The sequence below is a fragment of the Pristiophorus japonicus genome, chromosome 2 (assembly GCF_044704955.1).
Source record: "Pristiophorus japonicus isolate sPriJap1 chromosome 2, sPriJap1.hap1, whole genome shotgun sequence".
NCBI lineage: Eukaryota > Metazoa > Chordata > Chondrichthyes > Pristiophoridae > Pristiophorus > Pristiophorus japonicus.
In genome coordinates, this window is record NC_091978.1 from 102,156,828 (window position 1) to 102,181,220 (window position 24,393).

At 41.5% G+C, this 24,393-nt stretch overlaps 2 protein-coding genes across 6 annotated transcripts in view; one reads left to right on the top strand and one right to left on the bottom strand.

Annotated features, from left to right (window-relative positions):
- The window catches only part of pigo (phosphatidylinositol glycan anchor biosynthesis, class O), a 52,528-nt gene extending 40,602 nt beyond the window's left edge, over nt 1-11,926 (bottom strand). For 4 of the 5 annotated variants that reach the window (XM_070868437.1, XM_070868432.1, XM_070868438.1 and 1 more), the window contains exons 1-4: nt 11,862-11,926; nt 10,901-11,416; nt 8,940-9,083; nt 5,523-5,646 (exon numbers count right to left, since the gene is read on the bottom strand). In XM_070868437.1, coding sequence (XP_070724538.1) covers nt 5,523-5,646; nt 8,940-9,083; nt 10,901-11,408 — 776 coding nt within the window. In that variant the 5' untranslated portion in view covers nt 11,409-11,416; nt 11,862-11,926. Of the gene's footprint in view, nt 1-5,522; nt 5,647-8,939; nt 9,084-10,900; nt 11,417-11,686; nt 11,706-11,861 lie in introns of those variants that run through there. The other variant, XM_070868436.1, reaches the window with a different exon arrangement.
- LOC139240026 (uncharacterized) overlaps nt 11,540-24,393 on the top strand; it is a 35,269-nt gene continuing 22,415 nt past the window's right edge. The window contains exon 1 of the mRNA XM_070868440.1: nt 11,540-12,244. Within this exon, the coding sequence (XP_070724541.1) occupies nt 12,237-12,244 (8 nt within the window). The 5' untranslated portion in view covers nt 11,540-12,236. The remainder of the gene's footprint in view (nt 12,245-24,393) is intronic.

Sequence of the window (24,393 nt, forward strand, 5' to 3'; positions counted from 1 at the left end):
TTTCTGAGCTACAAGTTCATCAAGGAAGGATAGAATAAAAGGAAAAGGAGGTGGGGTAGCATTGCTGGTTAAAGAGGAGATTAATGCAATAGTTAGGAAAGACATTAGCTTGGATGATGTGGAATCTATATGGGTAGAGCTGCAGAACACCAAAGGGCAAAAAACGTTAGTGGGAGTTGTGTACAGACCTCCAAACAGAAGTAGTGATGTTGGGGAGGACATCAAACAGGAAATTAGGGGTGCATGCAATAAAGGTGCAGCAGTTATAATGGGTGACTTTAATATGCACATAGATTGGGCTAGCCAAACTGGAAGCAATACAGTGGAGGAGGATTTCCTGGAGTGCATAAGGGATGGTTTTCTAGACCAATATGTCGAGGAACCAACTAGGGGGGAGGCCATCTTAGACTGGGTGTTGTGTAATGAGAGAGGATTAATTAGCAATCTCATTGTGCGAGGCCCCTTGGGGAAGAGTGACCATAATATGGTGGAATTCTGCATTAGGATGGAGAATGAAACAGTTAATTCAGAGACCATGGTCCAGAACTTAAAGAAGGGTAACTTTGAAGGTATGAGGCGTGAATTGGCTAGGATAGATTGGCGAATGATACTTAAGGGGTTGACTGTGGATGGGCAATGGCAGACATTTAGAGACCGCATGGATGAATTACAACAATTGTACATTCCTGTCTGGCGTAAAAATAAAAAAGGGAAGGTGGCTCAACCGTGGCTATCAAGGGAAATCAGGGACAGTATTAAAGCCAAGGAAGTGGCATACAAATTGGCCAGAAAAAGCAGCGAACCCGGGGACTGGGAGAAATTTAGAACTCAGCAGAGGAGGACAAAGGGTTTGATTAGGGCAGGGAAAATGGAGTACGAGAAGAAGCTTGCAGGGAACATTAAGGCGGATTGCAAAAGTTTCTATAGGTATGTAAAGAGAAAAAGGTTAGTAAAGACAAACGTAGGTCCCCTGCAGTCAGAATCAGGGGAGGTCATGACGGGGAACAAAGAAATGGCAGACCAATTGAACAAGTACTTTGGTTCGGTATTCACTGAGGAGGACACAAACAACCTTCCAGATATAAAAGGGGTCAGAGGGTCTAGTAAGGAGGAGGAACTGAGGGAAATCTTTATTAGTCGGGAAATTGTGTTGGGGAAATTGATGGGATTGAAGGCCGATAAATCCCCAGGGCCTGATGGACTGCATCCCAGAGTACTTACGGAGGTGGCCTTGGAAATAGCGGATGCATTGACAGTCATTTTCCAACATTCCATTGACTCTGGATCAGTTCCTATCGAGTGGAGGGTAGCCAATGTAACCCCACTTTTTAAAAAAGGAGGGAGAGAGAAAACAGGGAATTATAGACCGGTCAGCCTGACCTCAGTAGTGGGTAAAATGATGGAATCAATTATTAAGGATGTCATAGCAGCGCATTTGGAAAATGGTGACATGATAGGTCCAAGTCAGCATGGATTTGTGAAAGGGAAATCATGCTTGACAAATCTTCTGGAATTTTTTGAGGATGTTTCCAGTAAAGTGGACAAAGGAGAACCAGTTGATGTGGTATATTTGGACTTTCAGAAGGCTTTCGACAAGGTCCCACACAAGAGATTAATGTGCAAAGTTAAAGCACATGGGATTGGGGGTAGTGTGCTGACGTGGATTGAGAACTGGTTGTCAGACAGGAAGCAAAGAGTAGGAGTAAATGGGTACTTTTCAGAATGGCAGGCAGTGACTAGTGGGGTACCGCAAGGTTCTGTGCTGGGGCCCCAGTTGTTTACATTGTACATTAATGATTTAGACGAGGGGATTAAATGTAGTATCTCCAAATTTGCGGATGACACTAAGTTGGGTGGCAGTGTGAGCTGCGAGGAGGATGCTATGAGGCTGCAGAGTGACTTGGATAGGTTAGGTGAGTGGGCAAATGCATGGCAGATGAAGTATAATGTGGATAAATGTGAGGTTATCCACTTTGGTGGTAAAAACAGAGAGACAGACTATTATCTGAATGGTGACAGATTAGGAAAAGGGAAGGTGCAACGAGACCTGGGTGTCATGGTACATCAGTCATTGAAGGTTGGCATGCAGGTACAGCAGGCGGTTAAGAAAGCAAATGGCATGTTGGCCTTCATAGCGAGGGGATTTGAGTACAGGGGCAGGGAGGTGTTGCTACAGTTGTACAGGGCCTTGGTGAGGCCACACCTGGAGTATTGTGTACAGTTTTGGTCTCCTAACTTGAGGAAGGACATTCTTGCTATTGAGGGAGTGCAGCGAAGATTCACCAGACTGATTCCTGGGATGGTGGGACTGACCTATCAAGAAAGACTGGATCAATTGGGCTTGTATTCACTGGAGTTCAGAAGAATGAGAGGGGACCTCATAGAAACGTTTAAAATTCTGACGGGTTTAGACAGGTTAGATGCAGGAAGAATGTTCCCAATGTTGGGGAAGTCCAGAACCAGGGGTCACAGTCTAAGGATAAGGGGTAAGCCATTTAGGACCGAGATGAGGAGAAACTTCTTCACCTCGAGAGTGTGAACCTGTGGAATTCTCTACCACAGAAAGTAGTTGAGGCCAATTCACTAAATATATTCAAAAGGGAGTTAGATGAAGTCCTTACTACTCGGGGGATCAAGGGGTATGGCGAGAAAGCAGGAAGGGGGTACTGAAGTTTCATGTTCAGCCATGAACTCATTGAATGGCAGTGCAGGCTAGAAGGGCTGAATGGCCTGCTCCTGCACCTATTTTCTATGTTTCTATCAAGATGTCCATATATGGCAAGCTACACAGACTTGATCACGTTTTGTTCACATGTATCGCTTTACATCTCTGAACTGCACAGTGGCAACATCTGAGTAATTTTACAATACTTCTATTGATAGACATGGATGAAAATGTAAACATCTTGTTTTCTGCTTTGTCAGGCTTCTTGTCTCTTACCAGTAACTATGAGACAATTTTCACATTTCAACACTAAATAATTCTACAAGTTAAAATACAACTCCATATAAGCAGAAACTAATTGTATCAATTTCTTCCGTTAATACGCTAATTTTCTTACGAAGAAGATATTTTTCTGATGGGCTAACAAGATCAGCATAACTCCTTTATTACGCTCCCATTACATAAAATTGCTATTCCCCCAAGTGAAACTTTTAATTACAAGTCTGTCCTTGACTCTGCACCATTCAGCACCAGCTGATTCCCGCTTTCAACAGAAACTTTAATTAAAAAGGCAGTATTTTACCTAGATGTTTTCCTATAGTATGCAATGACATGCCTCCATTAAACTTCGCTCATTATGCAGGTGGTTACGTCATATTAAAATCTGCCGATGCTGTAAGGATCAGTCTCAGTTCAAAAGTTCAGTGTTCACCATCTTAGTGCGCCAACTATTTTAAAATATTACAGTTTAAGAATCATCCTTCCCTATTTAACAAAGGTATAAAAGTTATTATTACACTACAAGGACAAATCAATAGTAATATGACATTAACATACTTCAAGTCAGTCTAACGAATCCTTTCCTTGCACCCTGGCCAACATTCATCCCTCAACCAACACCTCCAAAAACAGATTTAACTACTCATTGCTGTGTGTGTGGGAATTTGCTGTATACAAAATGACTGCTGCATTTGCCTACAAAAATGTAAGCCTCAGTTAATTTTAGTGTTTGTCAACTGTCAGTTTAAAAAAAAAAGTGAATCTCTACTTCTGCAATATATTTATTCACCTAAATACTATCACTTGCAAAGACCTGGGAGTAAATTATCTACTTACTCTCCTGACTGGGAAATTTAAAAAATAATAGAGATTAAAAAAAGTGCAATTTGGACCACTGAGTTTATTGTTTCCATAATTATAGTAACGAAAAAAAAGATTTTTTGCTTCAGTATGGAATTGTGATCACACACAAATCCTAGTTTTCCTGCAAATTTCCAAATGCCTGTGTTTTTTTTAAATAGCATTTCAGTATCTAGGTTAATTTGAGCTTTTTCAAAAACGAACATTAAAATGTTAAATTGTGATTAAGTATTTTTATCTAGTGCATTTTGGCACTTTCAGTTCTGAAACAATTTCTGAAATATATTCCAATATCCATCTTATTTCATTCAGAGTTGTAATGAAATATTACCAGGAAGCTTCAGATTTTTTTATTCCTCACGTCACTGCAGATTCTTTTTACGTGCCCTACAGATTGCTTTCACGTCTTCAGTATGTAAACAAAAATTTCAAACTGAATGCCATACTAGGGACCAAGATTCAAATCCCAGCATAAACTTACATTTAAATTCACTTATTCCTACTGCTTCAATTACTGCTGTAGAAGGTTCCACTGAGGATAAAAACATTATCAGAGGGACCCACTTTGCTTAACTAAGTGCACCTTTTGTCAGCTGATATAGTGACAGCAGAGAAATACCAGCAAGTTAACTTTTTGTGAGACCGTGTGTACAAATTGGTTGCCGCATCTGCCTATATAATAGTGACTACTTCAAAAGCGCTTTGGGAAATCCTGAAGAAATAAGGCACTAAATAAATGTATGTTTGTTCTTTTAATTCTGTGATCATTAACTTCTTGCAAAAGAAGCTAGATAAATGTCTAATTATGAACAACGATGAAAGTTATAAAAACAAGTACATGTCAAATGGTATCTGTGAGGTGTTATCTGTTGCAGGTGAACAATGTGGGTTATACTGTTCAACTAACATTCTCAAATTCCATCAGGATTCAGGGAGTAATTATATATCTTTATCTTGGAAGTTTTTCCTGCAGTTATTGCTTTACTAATTAGTCTACAGTGGGACAAATTATGGAAAGAACGGATCTGATTTGCCCAAACAGCATTTTGATAATCCATTGTCTTTTGTTTTTAATTGTCCAGTCGAGAGTAAGCAGGTAACTTTACTCCATTGCCTTTGCAACTCAAACTAGTAGCCAGAAGATACACTAGAGCAGTGAAAAATGCCTTCCAATAATTTGATGCTTCACTCCAGCCAAGACAATAAATTTACTGTGTGTGGAATTAAGGGTATAAATTATCAGAATTATCTGTAAAGTACATGCCACAATCTCCTTCCTATGCACCTTTTATCACGTTCTTAATTTTTTTCTCCCTTCATTGTCTTGTGTCTCCATTTCACAAAGCTCTGTCCGACAGTGGGGTATAGATCTAACCCAGACCCAGCCCTGCTGAGAGAATCTGGACAGCAAGTTTTCACAGGTTGTTCAATCATGGCACCATCACAGTCAACCTGCCCATCCTCATCCATTACACACTTCCAGCAAGGGCTACTGCGTCGCAATCAGGAGTAGGAACTTAGTATAATATTTCCCCTCTCTAGCCCAAGTAGCACCATTACAGTTGCTTAGCTGAAATTGGCTACATCATTGATTGAGAATTAGCATTGGGATATTGCTGGTCTGTATAGTTCAGTACTACATGGTTCTCTATTTACTAGACAAGCCGTTGCAATAGCCTTCAAACATTTTTAACTGCTGATCTGATATCAAGCATACCTCAGCATCTTGTCCATCTGGCTGAGCTTTTCTGCCATCGCTGGATGATGAGGCCCATATCTATGTCCACAGTGGTCAACTCCTAGAAAGTGTGCAATGAGTACATCCCATTCACTCCCTTCCACTAAAAGTAGAGAACAAACTTGCACTTGAGTAGAAATCATAACATTAACTGTCAAATAAGAAGAACAAATTCATCATATTTTGCATGGTCAAAGGCAGAGCTGAATGAATAAAATAATAAACCTATTAGCTCCAAGCGTACACGGAATTCTTAAGAAACAATCAAGATCTTGATAAAGTGACTTATGATTGAAAAATGCAGTCATTCACTACAATGCCAAAATGACCATAAATGGAAACCTACACTTGGGGACAACTAGTACAAAGTCAAACTGAGCAACAGGACATTGGATAATCCAAAAATAAATCTTCTACTTCCCTGATTAAAAAATGAATGCGTGACAAACATGGATCTACACTCAGAGTACATACAAGGAACTCAAGTACATGCCCTCCATGATTGGGTATGGTAACCTAGTGTTATGGTATTGCACTAGCAATCCAGATGTGGCGTGTCCAAATCCTACCATGGAAAGTTGGGAAGTGGAATTAATGATTTAAATCCAGTGATTTCTGAGCGGACGCCACATAAAACAACAATGAAAGCTGCCGGATTGTCATAAAAACCCATTTGGTTCATTCATGTCCTGCAGGGAAGTGCACCCACCTGGTCTGACCTACCTAATACTCCAGTGTCACACTACATGTTTGACTTTTAATGCCCTGTGGGCATATAGGAGTGGCCAATAAATGCCTGTTTCACCCACATCATGAGAACAATTTTTTTTAATAAACTCATAGAATCATAGAAAATTATGACACAGATGGAGGCCATTCGGCCCATCGTGTCCATGTTGGTCAAAAAAGAGCTACCCAACCTAATCCCACCTTCTAGCACCAGGTCCGTAGCCCTGTAGGTCACAGTTCTTTAAGTGCACATCCAAATACTTCTAAATGTGATTAGGGTTTCTGCCTCTTCCAGCCTTTCAGACAGTGAGTTTCAGACCCCCACCACCCTCTGGGTAATTTTTTTTCCCCCTCCTCTCTAATCCTTCTACTAACTACTTTAAATCTATGCCCCCTGGTTTCTCTTGAGCATCCCTGATTATAACTTCTCAACCGCCGGTGGCCGTGCCTTCAGCTGCCTGGGCCCGAAGCTCTGGAACTCCCTCCCTAAACATCTCCACCTCTCTTTCCTCCTTTAAGATGATCCTTAAAACCTACCTCTTTGACCAAGCTTCTGGTCATCTGCTTTTTCTTATGTGGCTCAGTGTAAAATTTTTTTGTGTCTTCGAACACTCCTGTGAAGTGCCTTGGGATGTTTTACTACGTTAAGGGTGCTATATACAAATTGTTGTTATTGACCCTTCTGCTAAAGGAAACAGGTCCTATCCACTCTATCTAGGCCCCTCATATTTTTTATACACCTCAATTAAATCTCCCCTCAGCCTCCTCTGTTCCAAAGAAAACAACCCTAGTCTATCCAATCTTTCCTCATAGCTAAAATTCTCCAGTACTGGCAACATCCTCATTAATCTCCGCTGCACCCTTTCCAGTGCAATCACATCTTTCCTGTAGTGTGGTGACCAGAACTGTACGCTGTACTCAAGATGTGGCCTAACTAGTAATTTACAGTTCAAGCATAACATCCTTGCTCATATATTCTATGCCTCAGCTAATAAAGGAAAGCATTCCATATGCCTTTTTAAACTACCTAATTGACCTGATACCTTTAAGGATCTGTGGACATACACTCCAAAGTCCCTCTATTCCTCCACATCTCTCAGGATCCTCCCATTTATTGTGTATTCCCTTGCCTTGTTGCCCCTCCCCAAATGTATTACCTCACACTTTTCCGGATTGACTTCCATTTTCCACTTTTCTGCCCAACTGACCAGTTCATCAATATCTTCCTGCAGTCTAAAGCTTTCCTCCTCACTGTCAACCACACGGCCAATTTTTGTATCATCTGCAAATTTCGTTATCATGCCCCCGACATTTAAATCTAAATCATTAATATATACTACAAACAGCAAAAGACCGAGTACTGAGCTCTGTGGAACCCCACTAGAAACAGCCTTCCAGTCGCAAAAACACCTGTCAACCATTATCCTTTGCTTCCTGCCACTGAGCCAATTTGCCACTTTCCCTTGGATCCCATGGGCTTTTACTTTTTTGATCAGCCTGCCACGTGGGACATTGTCAAAAGCCTTGCTAAAATCTATGGAGACTACATCAAACGCACTGCCCTCATCGATCCTCCTGGGTTACCTCCTCAAAAAATTCAATCAATTTAGTCAGACATGACCATCCCTTAATAAATCCATGCTGACTGGCTTTGATTAATCTGTGTCTTTCCCAACACAGAGGTTAAACTAACGGACCTGTAATTATTCTGTTCATCCCTTCCTCCCTTTTTAAACAATGGTACAATGTTAACAATTTTCCAATCCTCTGGCACCACTCTGTAGCCAGGGAGGATTGGAAAATGATGGTCAGAGCTTCCGCAATTTCCTCCCTTGCTTCTTTTAACAGCCTAGGATATATTTAATCTCGTCCATTAAAATAAGTAGATGGAAAACTTACAGTACATGAATTCCCAATGTCCAAGATTACAGAAATTTAGTCTGGAAATGGCCTGTATAACTCACAACTTAATTTGCTCATTGAGTATTAAGATTTATAAAGGGTACATCTGGCACAGATGTTGGCATACTAATGAGCTGCATAGAGTGTAGGATAAGAATTTGTCATGGAAAAATTACCAATTCATGTTACAAATCTTTTGTGAAAATAAATATATAGTTGCAACACCACACAAAAATATTAGGTTTTCTTTACTCTATTTAACAAAAAAGCGACATTCAAAGTATTTGATCCCTAGTGCAAAACAACTATTAGTTCCATCAATTTACATGGAGACTTACTTACCCATCCTCCAGCAATAAGTTATGCCATTTGTGTGAAGGCAGCTTTCCAAGAGATTGGAAATCTATTTGTTGACGCCTTAACTGAACATCTCTTTGCTCAGGGAAGATGGCTTTCAAAGCCTGAATTGATTTGATTTTAAGCAACAGCTCAGTTGACAGGCTAACGAGCCAAACCTTCCTATAATTTGCACAAAACTAAACCAGCAGCAAAACATGCTTTGTTCCTCAGCAAGCACGATTCAGCAGTCAAATAGTAGTGATTTTGTTTTGTTTTGTAACGGTTGGGTGCAAGTTTCATTAAAGATCATTATTTGAAGCAGAATCAACCTGCTCCTTTAAATATTGATTTACCAATGTATGCATTCTTAATTATTGGGATACTTAAGTACCACACTGCAAGTTTCAAAAATTCATTACTGATTACCTGTTGTGTAGATGTGTTGAAGGATACCATCATCTACTGTGTGAAGATCTTTCACATTAAAAGAAGGAAAGGGGAATGATTTGAAAAACGAATTTGGAAATAGGCCTTCCCAAGTGTCATCTCCCATGAAAATGACTTTCTTCTCTAAGGGAGCAAAATGCAGATAAAAAAAATAAGTTCACTATGATTCATAAAGTAAAATGCTCAAATGCACAATTTCTTACACGGTACTTATATTATTTAGGCAGTGTTAAAGCATTTTAAATACAGTACAACTTATGCAACATTATTTTCTGGTTGTCAATAAATAAGATTTTAACAGTAACGTACACACACACACACACACACACACAGCATGGCACACCTGGAATCAACAGTCAAAAAAATAATTTCAATGTTGGTGATCAGCTTCATTACCTCCTATGCTTCCAAATATCCTTTTCTAAAAAAAAAATAATTTTACATGTGCAATAACATTTAAGGACTGAATCCACTTAACTCCAGCTCACAGAAGACATAGGTTGGAAGGAGTCAAGGCTTTGGCACTCCCAGTTATGCACAAGGATACTGCAAGGATTAACCAGCTAAAACCATGGAGCTCGTCAGCGCACTACAATGGCAAGTTTCCTTGGTGAAAAGATAGTAGTAGTAGAGGTCCAACGAGACTTGGGGGTCCATGTACACACATTAAAATGTCATGGACAGGTACAAAAAAAATCAAAAAGGCTTATGGAATGCTGGCCTTGTATATCTAGCGGACTAGAATACAAGGGGCTACAGCTATACAAAGCCCTGGTTGAACCACACCTGGAGTACTGTGTTCACTTCTGGACACCATACCGTGGGAAGGATATATTGGCCTTGGATGGAGTACAGTATTTCCCCACATACAACAGTGACTACACTCCCAAAAGTACTTCATTGGTTGTAAAGTGGTGGTCATGAAAGGCACTATATAAATGCAAGTCTTTCTTTCTTTAATAGAATGATACCTAGGCTCCAAGGGTTAAATTACAAGGAGAGATTACACTAGGGCTGTATTCCCTGGAATTTAGATAATTAAGGGGTGATTTGAAGTTTTCAAGATATTAAGGGAAACTGATGGGTAACGTTCCCCCTAAGGTGCATGAGCACGCAGGTTGCTCACCAGCTGTTGCTGCTAGAAAAGATACCACGCAACAAATTTAAAGGGGCCAAGCACAAAAAAAACTGGAGGAAACATTGCTGATAGAATAAACTATTTCTGCTGGTTGGCAAATCTAAGACATGGGGACATAGCCTTAAAAATAGAGCCAGGCCAATCAGGAGTGAAGTTAGAAAACATTTCTACACGCAAAGGGTGGAAGTTTGGAACTCTCTTCTGCAAACAGCAATTTGGATCAATTGTTAATTTTAAATCTGAGATTGAAAGATTTGTTAGCCAAAGGGATTATGATATATGGGGCAAAGGCAGGTATATAGAGAGTTAGGTCACGGATCTGCTATGATCTCATTGAATGGTGAAACGAGCTTGAGGGGCTAAATGGCCTACTCCTATATTCCTACCACATGCCCAACTGAGATCATATTATTGCTGGGACACTGGCTTGTCAGATTATCTGGAACCAAGTAGAAAGAATTCCAGCCCCAGGTAAACAGCTCTACCTCTCCAGGCTAGCTGGTTCGGGAGTACTGCAGATCTGTCTAACTCATATCAAGTTAGAGAGCTGTCACAGAGGAATAACTTGATTCCAGTCTCCCAACCCCAAGCCAATGGGACCCCAGAGAGACCCTGCTTACAAGGTGGACTTGGAAATGGTAGAGGAAAGTTTAAGTTGTCAGTTTTTTAATGCTTTCCAATTTTGGTTCTTATTACTGGGAGGAAAATGTTGAAAAATAAAATGACAGATTTTCAAAAAATATAAATTAATTCACAAATGGTCCAAAAACACAATCCCCTCCTCCCGTTTTATCCAACTTACTGTTTTGTACAAACTGCTGAATCAAGTTATCTTCCTGAATTGCAGAAGATGCAAAGTTGCTGCCGACATCTATAAAGGTGGGTAAGGTGCCAGTTGTCATGCCTTTAATCCTCTGCATTGTGGTTGTGGGAGGATCAGCTCGGAACTGGAACAGCCTGGCATGTTCAGGTTTGGAAAGGACATTCTGATAGATCACTTCCAGTTTATTCTCATACGGTCCGGGATTCTTGTTTTCAGGGTTGTATTTGGCAAAGTCAAACCTCAAAGCGTCAATAACGAGCACGACCACCCTGGAAAACCGCCTGGACATCCAGCACGAGTGCAAGTCCTGGCTAAAGCGCGACTCCTCGTCGCCGCCTCCGGCCGCGGAGAACGCTGCGTCCCGGCACGAACTTCGGCTGCGGAGCTCCACTCGCACCAGCAGGAAACCGCTGAGGAACAGGCCGAGGCCGGCATAGAAGAGCAGGCAGGTCCAGCAAAGGGACAGCACGGTGAGCATCCTGGGCATGGCGGCGCCTGCAACCGCAAGCAACCAGTTAGACGTCAACGCTGCAAATAATCGGCGTGCGGGATTCAAAGCCCCACCAATATCTGCGCGAAGGCTTATTTAAAAATTTAGATTATAAAAATCTCGGGCAGACCGGCGCCCTTTCTTCATCTGGATGTCCCTGCAATGGCGGGGTTTGTACCTGGACAAGATGGCGCGGTGTCAGCACCGGCAGCCCACCGCCTCTCTCACACACTACAACCCCCCCTACCGCCTACACACCCGGGGCTCGGACCGACCTTGAAGGCACGACAGACCCTGCTGGATAAAAGCCAGCGCATTCATTACAAGGCGGCTTTTTACAGCAGTCCTGGCTTTACCGGTGAGACGGGCCCAAGTGGCCGGCTGCCCTCAGCCTCAACCTCCCTGACCTGGCCGGGCCGGGCCGGGCCAAGCCGAGCCGCATTCACTCACCTGTGCTGCTCGGCTCCAGCTCTTCGCTCCCCGCCGCGGGACAGTTAACCCGCAGCTTCCGGCCCGCCGCCACCCTCCCGCCACAGCGCCACCTGCAGCTCAGGCAAGCATCCGACAACGACTTGCGTGCTTGTACCCCGAGCCGGGGCCACAGTAGCCGCCTTACCAGAGGAAACATACCGATAACAACTTGCATTTATCACATCGCCTTCAAGTACAGCGACGCCCCACAGGAACACAAGGAAAAACATGGATCCGAGCCTCCTTCTTAGGCAGGCCCCCTGAGTCTTCCACACTAAAATGAGTTCTTAGGTGACTGAAGAGTCCGATGCGGGATCTGCAGTCTCTGTCACAGGTGGGGCAGACGGTGGTTGGATGGACAGGTGGGTGGGGTGCTTCATTTGTAGTGCATTCCTTCCACTTTTTGTACTTGGCTTCTGTGTGCTCCTGACGAAGAGACTCAAAGAGTTTGCCGCCTTTTCGGATGCTTCTAAACATAGAAACAGAAAATAGGTGCAGGAGTAGGCCATTCGGCCCTTCGAGCCTGCGCCATTCAATGAGTTCATGGCTGAACATGCAACTTCAGTATCCCATTCCTGCTTTCTCGCCATACCCCTTGATCCCACTAGTAGTAAGGACTACATCAAACTCCTTTTTGAATAAATTTAATGAATTGGCCTCAACAACTTTCTGTGGCAGAGAATTCCACAGGTTCACCACACTCTGGGTGAAGAAGTCTCTCCTCATCTCGGTCCTAAATGACTTATCCCTTATCCTTAGACTGTGACCCCTGGTTCTGGACTTCCCCAACATTAATAAGAACATAAGAATTAGGAACAGAAGTAGGCCATCTAGCCCCTCGAGCCTGCTGCGCCATTCAATAAGATCATGGCTGATCTGGCCGTGGACTCAGCTCCACTTACCCGCCCGCTCCCCATAACCCTTAATTCCCTTATTGGTTAAAAATCTATCTGTGATTTGAATATATTCAATGAGCTAGCCTCAACTGCTTCCTTGGGCAGAGAATTCCACAGATTCACAACCCTCTGGGAGAAGCAATTCCTTCTCAACTCGGTTTTAAATTGGCTCCCCCGTATTTTGAGGCTGTGCCCCCTAGTTCTAGTCTCCCCGACCAGTGGAAACAACCTCTCTGCCTCTATCCTGTCTATCCCTTTCATTATTTTAAATGTTTCTATAAGATCACCCCTCATCCTTCTGAACTTCAACGAGTAAAGACCCAGTCTACTCAATCTATCATCATAAGGTAACCCCCTCATTTCTGGAATCAGCCGAGTGAATCGTCTCTGTACCCCCTCCAAAGCTAGTATATCCTTCCTTAAGTAAGGTGACCAAAACTGCACGTAGTACTCCAGGTGCGGCCTCACCAATACCCTGTACAGTTGCAGCAGGACCTCCTTCCCTCCTCCCTCTCGCAATGAAGGCCAACATTCCATTCGCCTTCCTGATTACCTGCAAACTAACTTTTTGGGATTTATGCACAAGGGCCCCCAGGTCCCTCTGCACCGCAGCATGTTGTAATTTCTCTCCATTCAAATAATATTCCCTTTTACTGTTTTTTTTCCAAGGTGGATGACCTCACATTTTCCGACATCGTATTCCATCTGCCAAACCTTAGCCCATTCGCTTAACCTATCTAAATCTCTCTGCAGCCTCTCTGTGTCCTCTACACAACCCGCTTTCCCACTAATCTTTGTGTCATCTGCAAATTTTGTTACGCTACACTGTCCCCTCTTCCAGGTCATCTATGTATATTGTAAACAGTTGTGGTCCCAGCACCGATCCCTGCGGCACACCACTAACCACCGATTTCCAACCCGAAAAGGACCCATTTATCCCGACTCTCTGCTTTCTGCCAGACAGCCAATTCTCTATCCATGCTAATACATTTCCTCTGACTCCGCGTACCTTTATCTTCTGCAGTAACCTTTTGTGTGGCACCTTATCGAATGCCTTTTGGAAATCTAAATACACCACATCCATCGGTACACCTCTATCCACCATGCTCGTTATATCCTCAAAGAATTCCAGTAAATTAGTTACACATGATTTCCCCTTCATGAATCCATGTTGTGTCTGCTTGATTGCACTATTCCTATCTCGATGTCCCGCTATTTCTTCCTTAATGATAGCTTCAAGCATTTTCCCCATTACAGATGTTAAACTAACCGGCCTATAGTTACCTGCCTTTTGTCTGCCCCCTTTTTTAAACAGAGGCGTTACATTAGCTGCTTTCCAATCCGATGGTACCTCCCCAGAGTCCAGAGAATTTTAGTAGATTATAGCGAATGCATCTGCTATAACTTCCACCATCTCTTTTAATACCCTGGGATGCATTTCATCAGGACCAGGGGACTTGTCTACCTTGAGTCCCATTAGCCAGTCCAGCACTACCCCCTAGGTCCTCCCTTCCCACATTCCCGTGACCAGCAATTTTTGGCATGGTTTTTATGTCTTCCACTGTGAAGACCGAAGCAAAATAATTGTTTATGGTCTCAGCCATTTCCATATTTCCCATTATTAAATCCCCCTTCTCATCTTCTAAGGGACCAACATTTACTTTAGTCACTCTTTTCCGTTTTATATATCGGTAAAAGCTTTTACTATCTGTTTTTATGTTTTGCGCAAGTTTACTTTCGTAATCTATCTTTCCTTTCTTTATTGCTTTCTTAGTCATTGTTTGCTGTCGTTTAAAATTTTCCCAATCTTCTAGTTTCCCACTAACCTTGGCCACCTTATACGCATTGGTTTTTAATTTGATACTCTCCTTTATTTCCTTGGTTATCCACGGCTGGTTATCCTTTCTCTACCGCCCTTCTTTTTCACTGGAGTATATTTTTGTTGAGCACTATGAAAGAGCTCCTTAAAAGTCCTCCACTGTTCCTCAATTGTGCCACCGTTTAATCTGTGTTCCCAGTCTACTTTAGCCAATTCTGCCCTCATCCCACTGTAGTCCCCTTTGTTTAAGCATAGTACGCTCGTTTGAGACACTACTTCCTCACCCTCAATCTGTATTACAAATTCAACCATACTGTGATCACTCATTCCAATAGGATCTTTTACTCGGAGATCGTTTGTTATTCCTTCTCATTACACAGGACCAGATGTAAGATAGCTTGTTCCCTTGTAGGCTCTGTAACATACTATTCTAAGAAACAATCCCGTATGCATTCTATGAATTCCTCCTCAAGGCTATCCTGTGCGATTTGATTTGACCAATCGATATGTAGGTTAAAATCCCCCATGATTACTGCCGTTCCTTTTTCACATGCCTCCATTATTCCCCTGATTATTGTCCACCCCACCGTGAAGTTATTATTTGGGGGCCTATAAACTACACCCACCAGTGACTTTTTCCCTTACTATCTCTAATCAGGTTGTGAGCCTGGTGAATGGACTGGTAATGTCATCATCATAGGCGGTCCCTCGAAACGAGGATGACTTGCTTCCACGCCAAAAATGGATGAGTTCACAGGTGTTTCAATCATATTCCAGATCCCGAACTACATCCTGAAGTGTGGAAGGTGCCTGTGCATGGTTTTTTTAAACGTGTGGTGGCCGTTGCATCCCAGTCACCACACGGGCTTGACAGAGCTAGGTCTTCGTCCAGTGGCAAGGACCACTGGTAATGTGTACTGTGATGGTTAAACCTTTTGCTAATAAATCAACTAGTTCTTAACAGTTCTCAACAGTGTTGCTATGAATTCTTAAGCAAAGAATACATGAAACAAATATATTACAGATGGCAGGTTCATTTCCCTAAAGGACATTTGTGAATCAGTGGGGTTTCCAGTGATAGAGGGGTTTATAACAACGGCCATAAATACAAGATTAAATCTAAGAGACTTAGGAAATAAACCAGAAGAAACATTTTATATAGAGGGATGTGAAGCTGTGGATCAGTGCAAGTGCTTACAACAGAGACCATGTCAATATTTAAGAGTAGATTAGATAGTTGAAAGAAAAGGAAATAAAAAGAATATGCGAACAGTACAGGCACAGGGATTAGGATGACTGCTCATAAGTAGGATAAACATCAACATGGACTGTTTAGGCCGAATGGCCTGTTACCATATTGTAATTACTATATAATTCTATATAATTTTAGTCTCCATATTATAAAAAAGATTTTCTTCTTAGGCGATCTGTCGGATCGAGGATGACTTGCTTCCACGCCAAAAAGGGATGAGTTCAATGAGTTCACAGGTGTTTCAATGAAGCACCTAAAATTCCAGGTCCCGAACTGCATAGTGAAGGGTGGAAGATGCCTGTGCTTGGATTTTTTTAACGTGTGGTGGCCGTTGCACATCAGCCACCACACGGGCTTGACAGAGCTAGGTCTTGGTCCAGTGGCAAGAGTTAACCAAGACAACTGACCAGCTTTGCTGCACGGACCTAGTGCGCACACATATTGCAGTGTGGGCTGGCCTGTACTGCCCCTGGGCCCTCGCCTCTTCTGGGCCCCGGTCACATCGCTCTGCAAAAGATACAGCGGCACTGGAGAAGGTGCAAAAAAGATTTACAAGGATGATACCAGAATTGAGAGCTTGTGCCTATTAGGAAAGATTGAAAAGGCTGGGGCTCTCTTTAGAAAAAAGAAGGCTGATGCGTGAGAGGTCTTTAAGATTATGAAAGAGTTTGATAGGGTAGACGTAGAGAAGATGTTTCCACTTGTGGTGGAGACTAAAACTAGGGGCCATAAATATAAGATAGTCACTGATAAATTCAATAGGGAATTCAGGTGAAATGTCTTTACCCAGAGAGTGGTTAGAATGTGGAACTCACTACCACAGGGAATAGTTGAGGCTAATAGTATAGACATAGAAACATAGAAAATAGATGCAGGAATAGGCCATTCGGCACCTCCAGCCTGCACCGCCATTCAATGAGTTCATGGCTGAACATGCAACTTCAGTACCCCATTCCTGCTTTCTCACCATACCCCTTGATTCCCCTAGTAGTAAGGACTTCATCTAACTCCTTTTTGAATATATTTAGTGAATTGGCCTCAACAACTTTCTGTGGTAGAGAATTCCACAGGTTCACCACTCTCTGGGTGAAGAAGTTTCTCCTCATCTCGGTCCTAAATGGCTTACCCCTTATCCTCAGACTGTGTCCCCTGGTTCTGGACTTCCCCAACATTGGGAACATTCTTCCTGCATCTAACCTGTCTAACCCCGTCAGAATTTTAAACGTTTCTATGAGGTCCCCTCTCATTCTTCTGAACTCCAGTGAATACAAGCCCAGTTGATCCAGTATTTCTTGATAGGTCAGTCCCGCCATCCCAGGAATCAGTCTGGTGAACCTTCGCTGCACTCCCTCAATAGCAAGAATGTCCTTCCTCAGGTTAGGAGACCAAAACTGTACACAATACTCCAGGTGTGGCCTCACCAAGGCCCTGTACAACTGTAGCAACACCTCCCTGCCCCTGTACTCAAATCCCCTCGCTATGAAGGCCAACATGCCATTTGCTTTCTTAACCGCCTGCTGTACCTGCATGCCAACCTTCAATGACTGATGTACCATGACACCCAGGTCTCTTTGCACCTCCCCTTTTCCTAATTTGTCACCATTCAGATAATAGTCTGTCTCTCTGTTTTTACCACCAAAGTGGATAACCTCACATTTATCCACATTATACTTCATCTGCCATGCATTTGCCCACTCACCTAACCTATCCAAGTCGCTCTGCAGCCTCATAGCATCCTCCTCGCAGCTCACACTGCCACCCAACTTAGTGTCATCCGCAAATTTGGAGATACTACATTTAATCCCCTCGTCTAAATCATTAATGTACAGTGTAAACAGCTGGGGCCCCAGCACAGAACCTTGCGGTACCCCACTAGTCACTGCCTGCCATTCTGAAAAGTCCCCATTTACTCCTACTCTTTGCTTCCTGCCTGACAACCAGTTCTCAATCCATGTCAGCACACTACCCCCAATCTCATGTGCTTTAACTTTGCACATTAATCTCTTATGTGGGACCTTGTCGAAAGCCTTCTGAAAGTCCAAATATACCACATCAACTGGTTCTCCCTTGTCCACTCTACTGGAAACATCCTCAAAAAATTCCAGAAGATTTGTCAAGCATGATTTCCCTTTCACAAATCCATGCTGACTTGGACCTATCATATCACCTCTTTCCAAATGCACATTTAAAGGGAAGCTAGATAAGCGCATGAGGAAGAAAGGAAAAGAAGGCTATGTTGATAGGGTAAGATAAAGGAGGTTCGTTTGGAGCACAAACAGCGGTATGGACCAATTGGGCCGAATGACCTGTTTCTATGTTGTACATTCGATGTACTTCTATGCAACTATGTATGTAACTATTGAACAAAAATTATAAATGTAAGTCCCATGTATGCATACACTGGCATTCAGTAGAATTTTTTTCTTGGAATCAAAATAGCTCAGTATAGGGTGAATAAAAAGAAAACATACAAATATTGAGAATTTGTAAAAGGTAAGCAGGCATTTTAGGAATGTTGGAAATTTCTGTTAATTGTGCACATCCAACACTTCATAATCTGTCTTCTCTTTACAGATAAAACCTACCTGTGTCTTCTTCCAGCATCTTCTGTTTTTAATTTCAGAATGTGGTAAATGTGGATTTATTCAGTGCATCTATGTGGACTTTTCTTGTATAGAATGGGGGAGGGGACCCCGTCATTCTGTTCTGTTCCTGAAGGGTGTGGGAAGGAGGATTAAAACACTAACCTTACCTTTTGAGGGTTCATAATTCCTGCAGTGCTTACATGTATAATTAGATATTTTTCAGTTCATCCCTTTTGAATTTTGTCGACAATGGCTGGTTTAGTTCAATATTATTTCAAGTTTTCTGAGTATGGGTCCAGTGGGATAAAGATCATGACCTACAAGAGATATAGTGAACATGAATCATGGATTACTGTTTACTATAATAAATAGCATTGCTAGTTGTTTACATTAGTCACACGATGCTCCAGTTAACGATATGTCTGAGATCTGTTAAGCCAGTTAATAAACAATTCAGATTTTCTTGAGTGTAACTGTTGATCAATTTATTGGTTTTCTAAATTTATTTGTGATTGTTATGCATTTTATACTTATGTCTGCAAAGACATAATTTCATTCTGTGTGAAGCAATTATGGCAATTTCAGAGAGATGTGATATCTCATTGTAGAGTATTTAAGCCTCGGGGAAGATTTGCAAGAAGAGATTGAGGAAGTCAATTTCAACTTTGTTGTGCACCTGAATTGTCAGTTTTACAATGTAGCCATTTTTTCCCAACTCAGTTGTGTCTTGTTTTTCCTTTATGGATCTCCAAGCATGAACACCCAAGTCACATGATTTTCAAATTCTCGTCCAAATAATGATCAACAATGTTTTACACTTAGATGGTCTGTATATTAAGGTGGATTTCTTCAAATTGATAAAATATAAATTTAAAAATAAATTATTAAGTGTTATTTTTCCATTCCTTTCATTAGCGTCTCTTCCATCAAGCACCACCCCACTAAACAAACTAGGCAGTTAACTGGTATAAACAAGGGACAGGCCATACTGAATTTAGTGGTGAGTAATAAACCAGAATTAGTTAACAATCTGAATGTAAGGGAGCATCTTACAAATAGTGACCATAATATGATTGGATTTCATATAGATTTGAGAGGGAGAAGGGAGAATCATAAACCACATGGGCAAACTTTGAAAGGATGAGAAATAAATGGACCGCAGTAAACTGGGCTGAAATGTTAATGGGTAAACCTACAGACAAGCAGTGTGAAGTATTCAAAGAAGTGTTTAGAACGATACAAAAGCAAAGGCTCCTTTGTGTAGTTAGGCAACCATGTTCAGACAATAGGTAAAATACAGTATCAAGCTAAAAGAAAATGCTTACACAAATGCAAGGACTAGTGGAAATCTCAGATTGGGAGAGCTATAAAAAGCAACAAAGGGATACAAAGAAAGTAATACGAGGTGCAAAAATGGAATATGAAAAAACTTGCCATGGTCTGATTGAATAATGGAACACGCTTGAGGGGCTGAATGACCAATTCCTGTACTACTATACACAAAGCAAAAAATTGCAGATGCTGGAATTTGAAACAAAAATAGACTCTTCGGCCACTGGAGCTTGCTCCACTTAGCCGACTTTTCGTTATTTCATTTCTATCTGCTTTGTCCCCCACCTCCTCAGCTAGTCACACTCACGCACTAAATATATTTTAATTCTTTTACTTCTCTCCCTTATGCCTCCTATTGCTTCATGCTAATATTACTTCTGCCATTAATCATTTCCTGTTTTCCATTTATGCACTTTGCAGGTTGTTCTATTTCTTCTCTTGTGTGTGTCTGTTTTTTTATTTTTCCTTCCCCCCCCCCCCCTCACCCCTTCCCTTTTTGTTACGTTCCTTTTTAATGCTGTTCATCAATGATATTTTCCAGTTACGATGAAAATGTCAACTTGTCTGTTCAGTTCACAAATACTAACTGGCCTGCTGAGCATTTCCAGCATTTTCTGTTTTTGCTCCAGGCAGATAAGTTTTGTTCCCTACTCCTTAGAGTTCCTTCGAGCTCCTGCTCACAGGTGAAGTGAGTGGCTCAGGCTGACTCTCTCCGTAGTGAAGCACTTAGGCTCCTCTGGGCATCTCACCAGATAGGGGGCTATGGATATAAATCCACATCCTCAAACTTAAATAGGCTGCTGAAGTTTTAACATGCTGTTCTGGTAATGGTAACTCCAGTTTCCTTTGTATTAAATTTCAGTAGTATTGACAACAGGAATGTTTATCACGGAGCAATATGACTTTTAGCCTTCAGAAAAGTTATTCGCAGTATTGTGAAAAGCTGCAGGAAACATATTAGGCTGCTAAAATCATGAATCAAGAATCATTATGGGTTGTGGCTTTAATTCACAGAGTCTTTTGAAAAGAATTAACAACCATCTGCTTGTCGTCACTCAGACATTTATTGCCCTCTTCAATGCTGGGGAATGTCTCACTCATAGTCAGTAATTTTGCAGCTTTAGTGAGCTGAGGAGGAAAGCAACTCACCTGCTGTTTGAGTAATAGCAGTATGTTTCTCTTTTCATCTTTTATTTGACTTTCTGCCTATGCTTTTCTCTGATTCTTTATGCCCATTGCAGCTGTTTCTAATTTAAATGAATGTGCTTAAGGCTGTATTTTGTCCCTTTTTTGATTTAATTTCCACTACTTCATTGGCTGTAAAGTGCTTTGAGAGGTCCGGTGGTTGTGAAAAGCGCTATATAAATGCAAGTATTTCTTTTACTGTAACTACATTTTGGATTATACATTTTCATTAATAAAACATTCAGTTAGATGAGTAAAACATAATATTCAGCTCCTCCAAAGACTTAGTTGGGAAATGTACCTATATAGTCTGTGCTGAGTTCGCTGTTACTCCTGTGAAACGCCTTGGGATGTTTCACTACGTTAAAGGCACTATATAAGTACAAGTTGTTGTTGTTAGGTGGGTTGGGAAAAGAGGTGAGAGTACTACAATTAGCTTCAGTGCTTTTGAAGGTGAGAGGAAGGAAATAATCAGTATGCCTTTTCTTGATTGTTATCTAATTATCACAACAGGAAAGTATGTGAGTGTGTAAATGGATGTCAGTGTTAGAGAATAGAAATTTGCTACTTTCATTCTATGATTCTAAGATTCGTAGCCCACAGTGGCACAGAATTGTTTATTTTTTAAAAAAAGGTTAGGAGAATTGGAGGGTCAATCATTCCAACCCACTTTTGCACATCTTTGGCCAACACAAAAGCAGGACTAATTGCTGGTCCTCTCTGTTAAGGACTGAGGCAGAGAACATAAATTGAAGATTGGGGGGATTTTTTGAACACTGAAGAAAAATTCAAAGGGTAACATTTCATACATGCCTAATTAAGAAAGTGCATAAAATATTTTAATTCAGAAGTGTTCTGATTAGTTACAGCTCTCAAACAAAAAACGAGTCGACAACCACAAAGAAAGATTGTTCAGTATACCATTCATTTGCAACTTGTCTATACAAAATGCTTTGTGTGTCCTTCACAGATCCTTTGAAGTCACAATGTTTTACTATACGGGGAATATACATCATGGTTTCTTCAAGAATTAAGATAAAGGTTGCCATGCACACCAGCTTTTAGGTAAATACTTTCTGGTAACCTTCAGGACACAAAAGATATCAGCATACCAAAGGCAGATTTAAACCAAATACTGTTTTGAAACACTGGGAAAGTACATTCTCTTTGTGTCTGTGAGTGTTTACTGAATGATGATTATTTTCCCTTTAAGATTCAGTTCACATCATCTTAGCTGCTAAAACAGTAATTTAAAAAAATCATTATGATGTGGAGAATTCTTACACTTTTTTGATTCATTTACTTAAAAATCCACTTGGAAGGATTTTACACTTTACAATATTTGTAGAAGAGCATCTTTTTAAGAGACAAGAGCAATCAATTTGCTGACCATTTATTTCTATGGGCAGAAGTACTGCGAGACAGCTTGGATTCTTCACACAAAATCTGGTTGCAGACTGTTTGTGGACAGAGACTGCATTTTAATTATGAAAAGAACATGCCTGGTTTCTAAATTAGCTTCATTAAAATGGCTTGTTAATGAGTGCATTTACACCCACTTTGTCACAGTATTAAAACAAAATGAAAAACGACAATCCTGAAAAACAAAGCCCTTTCCTGAAAGTGATTAGTCAGATATGGTGCAAGGGTTCTAACAACTCCCAGAACGCCGAACAATGAATGGGGTGGGGGGGTTCGGTTAAGGGCACTCGAACCCCAACCAGATGCGAGTATCCCGCTGGCTCTCAACCCATATTTCAGAGCCAGAGCTCTCGTCAGATTGACGGAGTGGGGTTCAAACACTACACCTTCTAGCTCAGAGGTAGGAATGCCACCACTGGTGGGCGTAGTCTATAGGCCCCCTAACAATAGCTACACTGTTAGACGGAATATAAATCAAGAAATAATGGAGGCTTGTAATAAAGGAAGGGCAATAATCATGGGCAATTTTAACCTTCATATTGATTGGACCAAGCAAATTGGCCAGGGCAGCCTTGAGGAAGAGTTCATAGAGTGTATCCGGGATATTTTCCTTGAACAGTATGTTGTGGAACCAACCAGGGAGCAGGCTATCTTAGATCTGGTACTGTGGTAATGAGACGGGATTAATAAATGATCTCATAGTAAAGGATCCTCGAGGAATGAGTGACCATAATATGGTTGAATTTCAAATTCAGTTGGAGGGTGAGAAAATTGGTTCTCAAACCAGTGTCCTAAGCTTAACTAAAGGAGACTACAAAGATATGAGTGCGGAGTTGGCTAAAGCGTACTGGGAAAATGGATTAAAGTATGGGATGGTTGATGAGCAGTGGCAGACATTTAAAAAGATATTTCACAACTCGCAACAAAAATATATCCCAATGAGAAGGAAAGACTGTAAGAGAAAGGATAATCATCCATGGTTACCTAAGGAAATAAAGGAGGGTATCAAATTGAAAACAAGGGCATACAATGTGGCCAAGACTAGTGGGAGGCCAGAGGATTGGGAAACGTTTAAAAGCCAGAAAAGAACGACTAAAAAAATAATAAAGAGAGGGAAGATACATTCTGAAAATAAATTAGTACGTAATATAAAAACAGATAAGAGTTTCTACAGGTACATAAAAAGGAAAAGAGTAGCTAAAGTAAATGTTGGTCCCCTGGAGGATGAGACTGGGGAATTAATAATGGAGAACAGGGAAATGGCAGAAATATTTTGTATCGGTCTTCACAGTAGAAGACACTAAAAACATCCCAATAGTGGATAATCAAGGGGCTATAGGAAGGGAGGAACTTAATACAATCACTATCACTAATGAAGTAGTCCTTGGTAAAATAATGGGACTAAAGGCGGACAAGTCCCTTGGACCCGATGGCTTACATCCTAGGGTCTTAAAAGAGGTGGCTGCAGAGATAGTGGATGCATGGGTTGTAATCTACCAAAATTCCCCGGATTCTGGGGCAGTCCCAGTGGATTCAAAAACCGCAAATGTAACGTCCCTATTTAAAAAAGGAGGCAGACAAAAAGCAGGAAACTATAGACCAGTTAGCCTAACAACTGTCGTTGGGAAAATGCTGGAGTTCATTATTAAGGAAGCAGTAGCAGGACATTTGGAAAAGCATAATTCAATCAAGCAGAGTCAGCCTGGTTTTATGAAAGGGAAATCATGTTTGACAAATTTGCTGGAGTTCTTTGAGGATGTAACAAGCAGGGTGGATAAGGGGGAACCAGTGGATGTGGTGTATTTGGATTTCCAGAAGGTATTCGATAAGGTGCCATATAAAAGGAACACCACCGCAGGTCGGTGCTATAAATAGAGCTGGAGCGCCGGGCCCTGAAACATCGTGGCCGAAGGTGCGGTGAATGAGGGTACAGGGCCCAGAAGAGCTGAGGGCCCAGGGGCTGCACGGGCCTGCCCACTCTGTGTGCGCACTAAGTCCGTGCAGCAGAACAGGGCTCCAG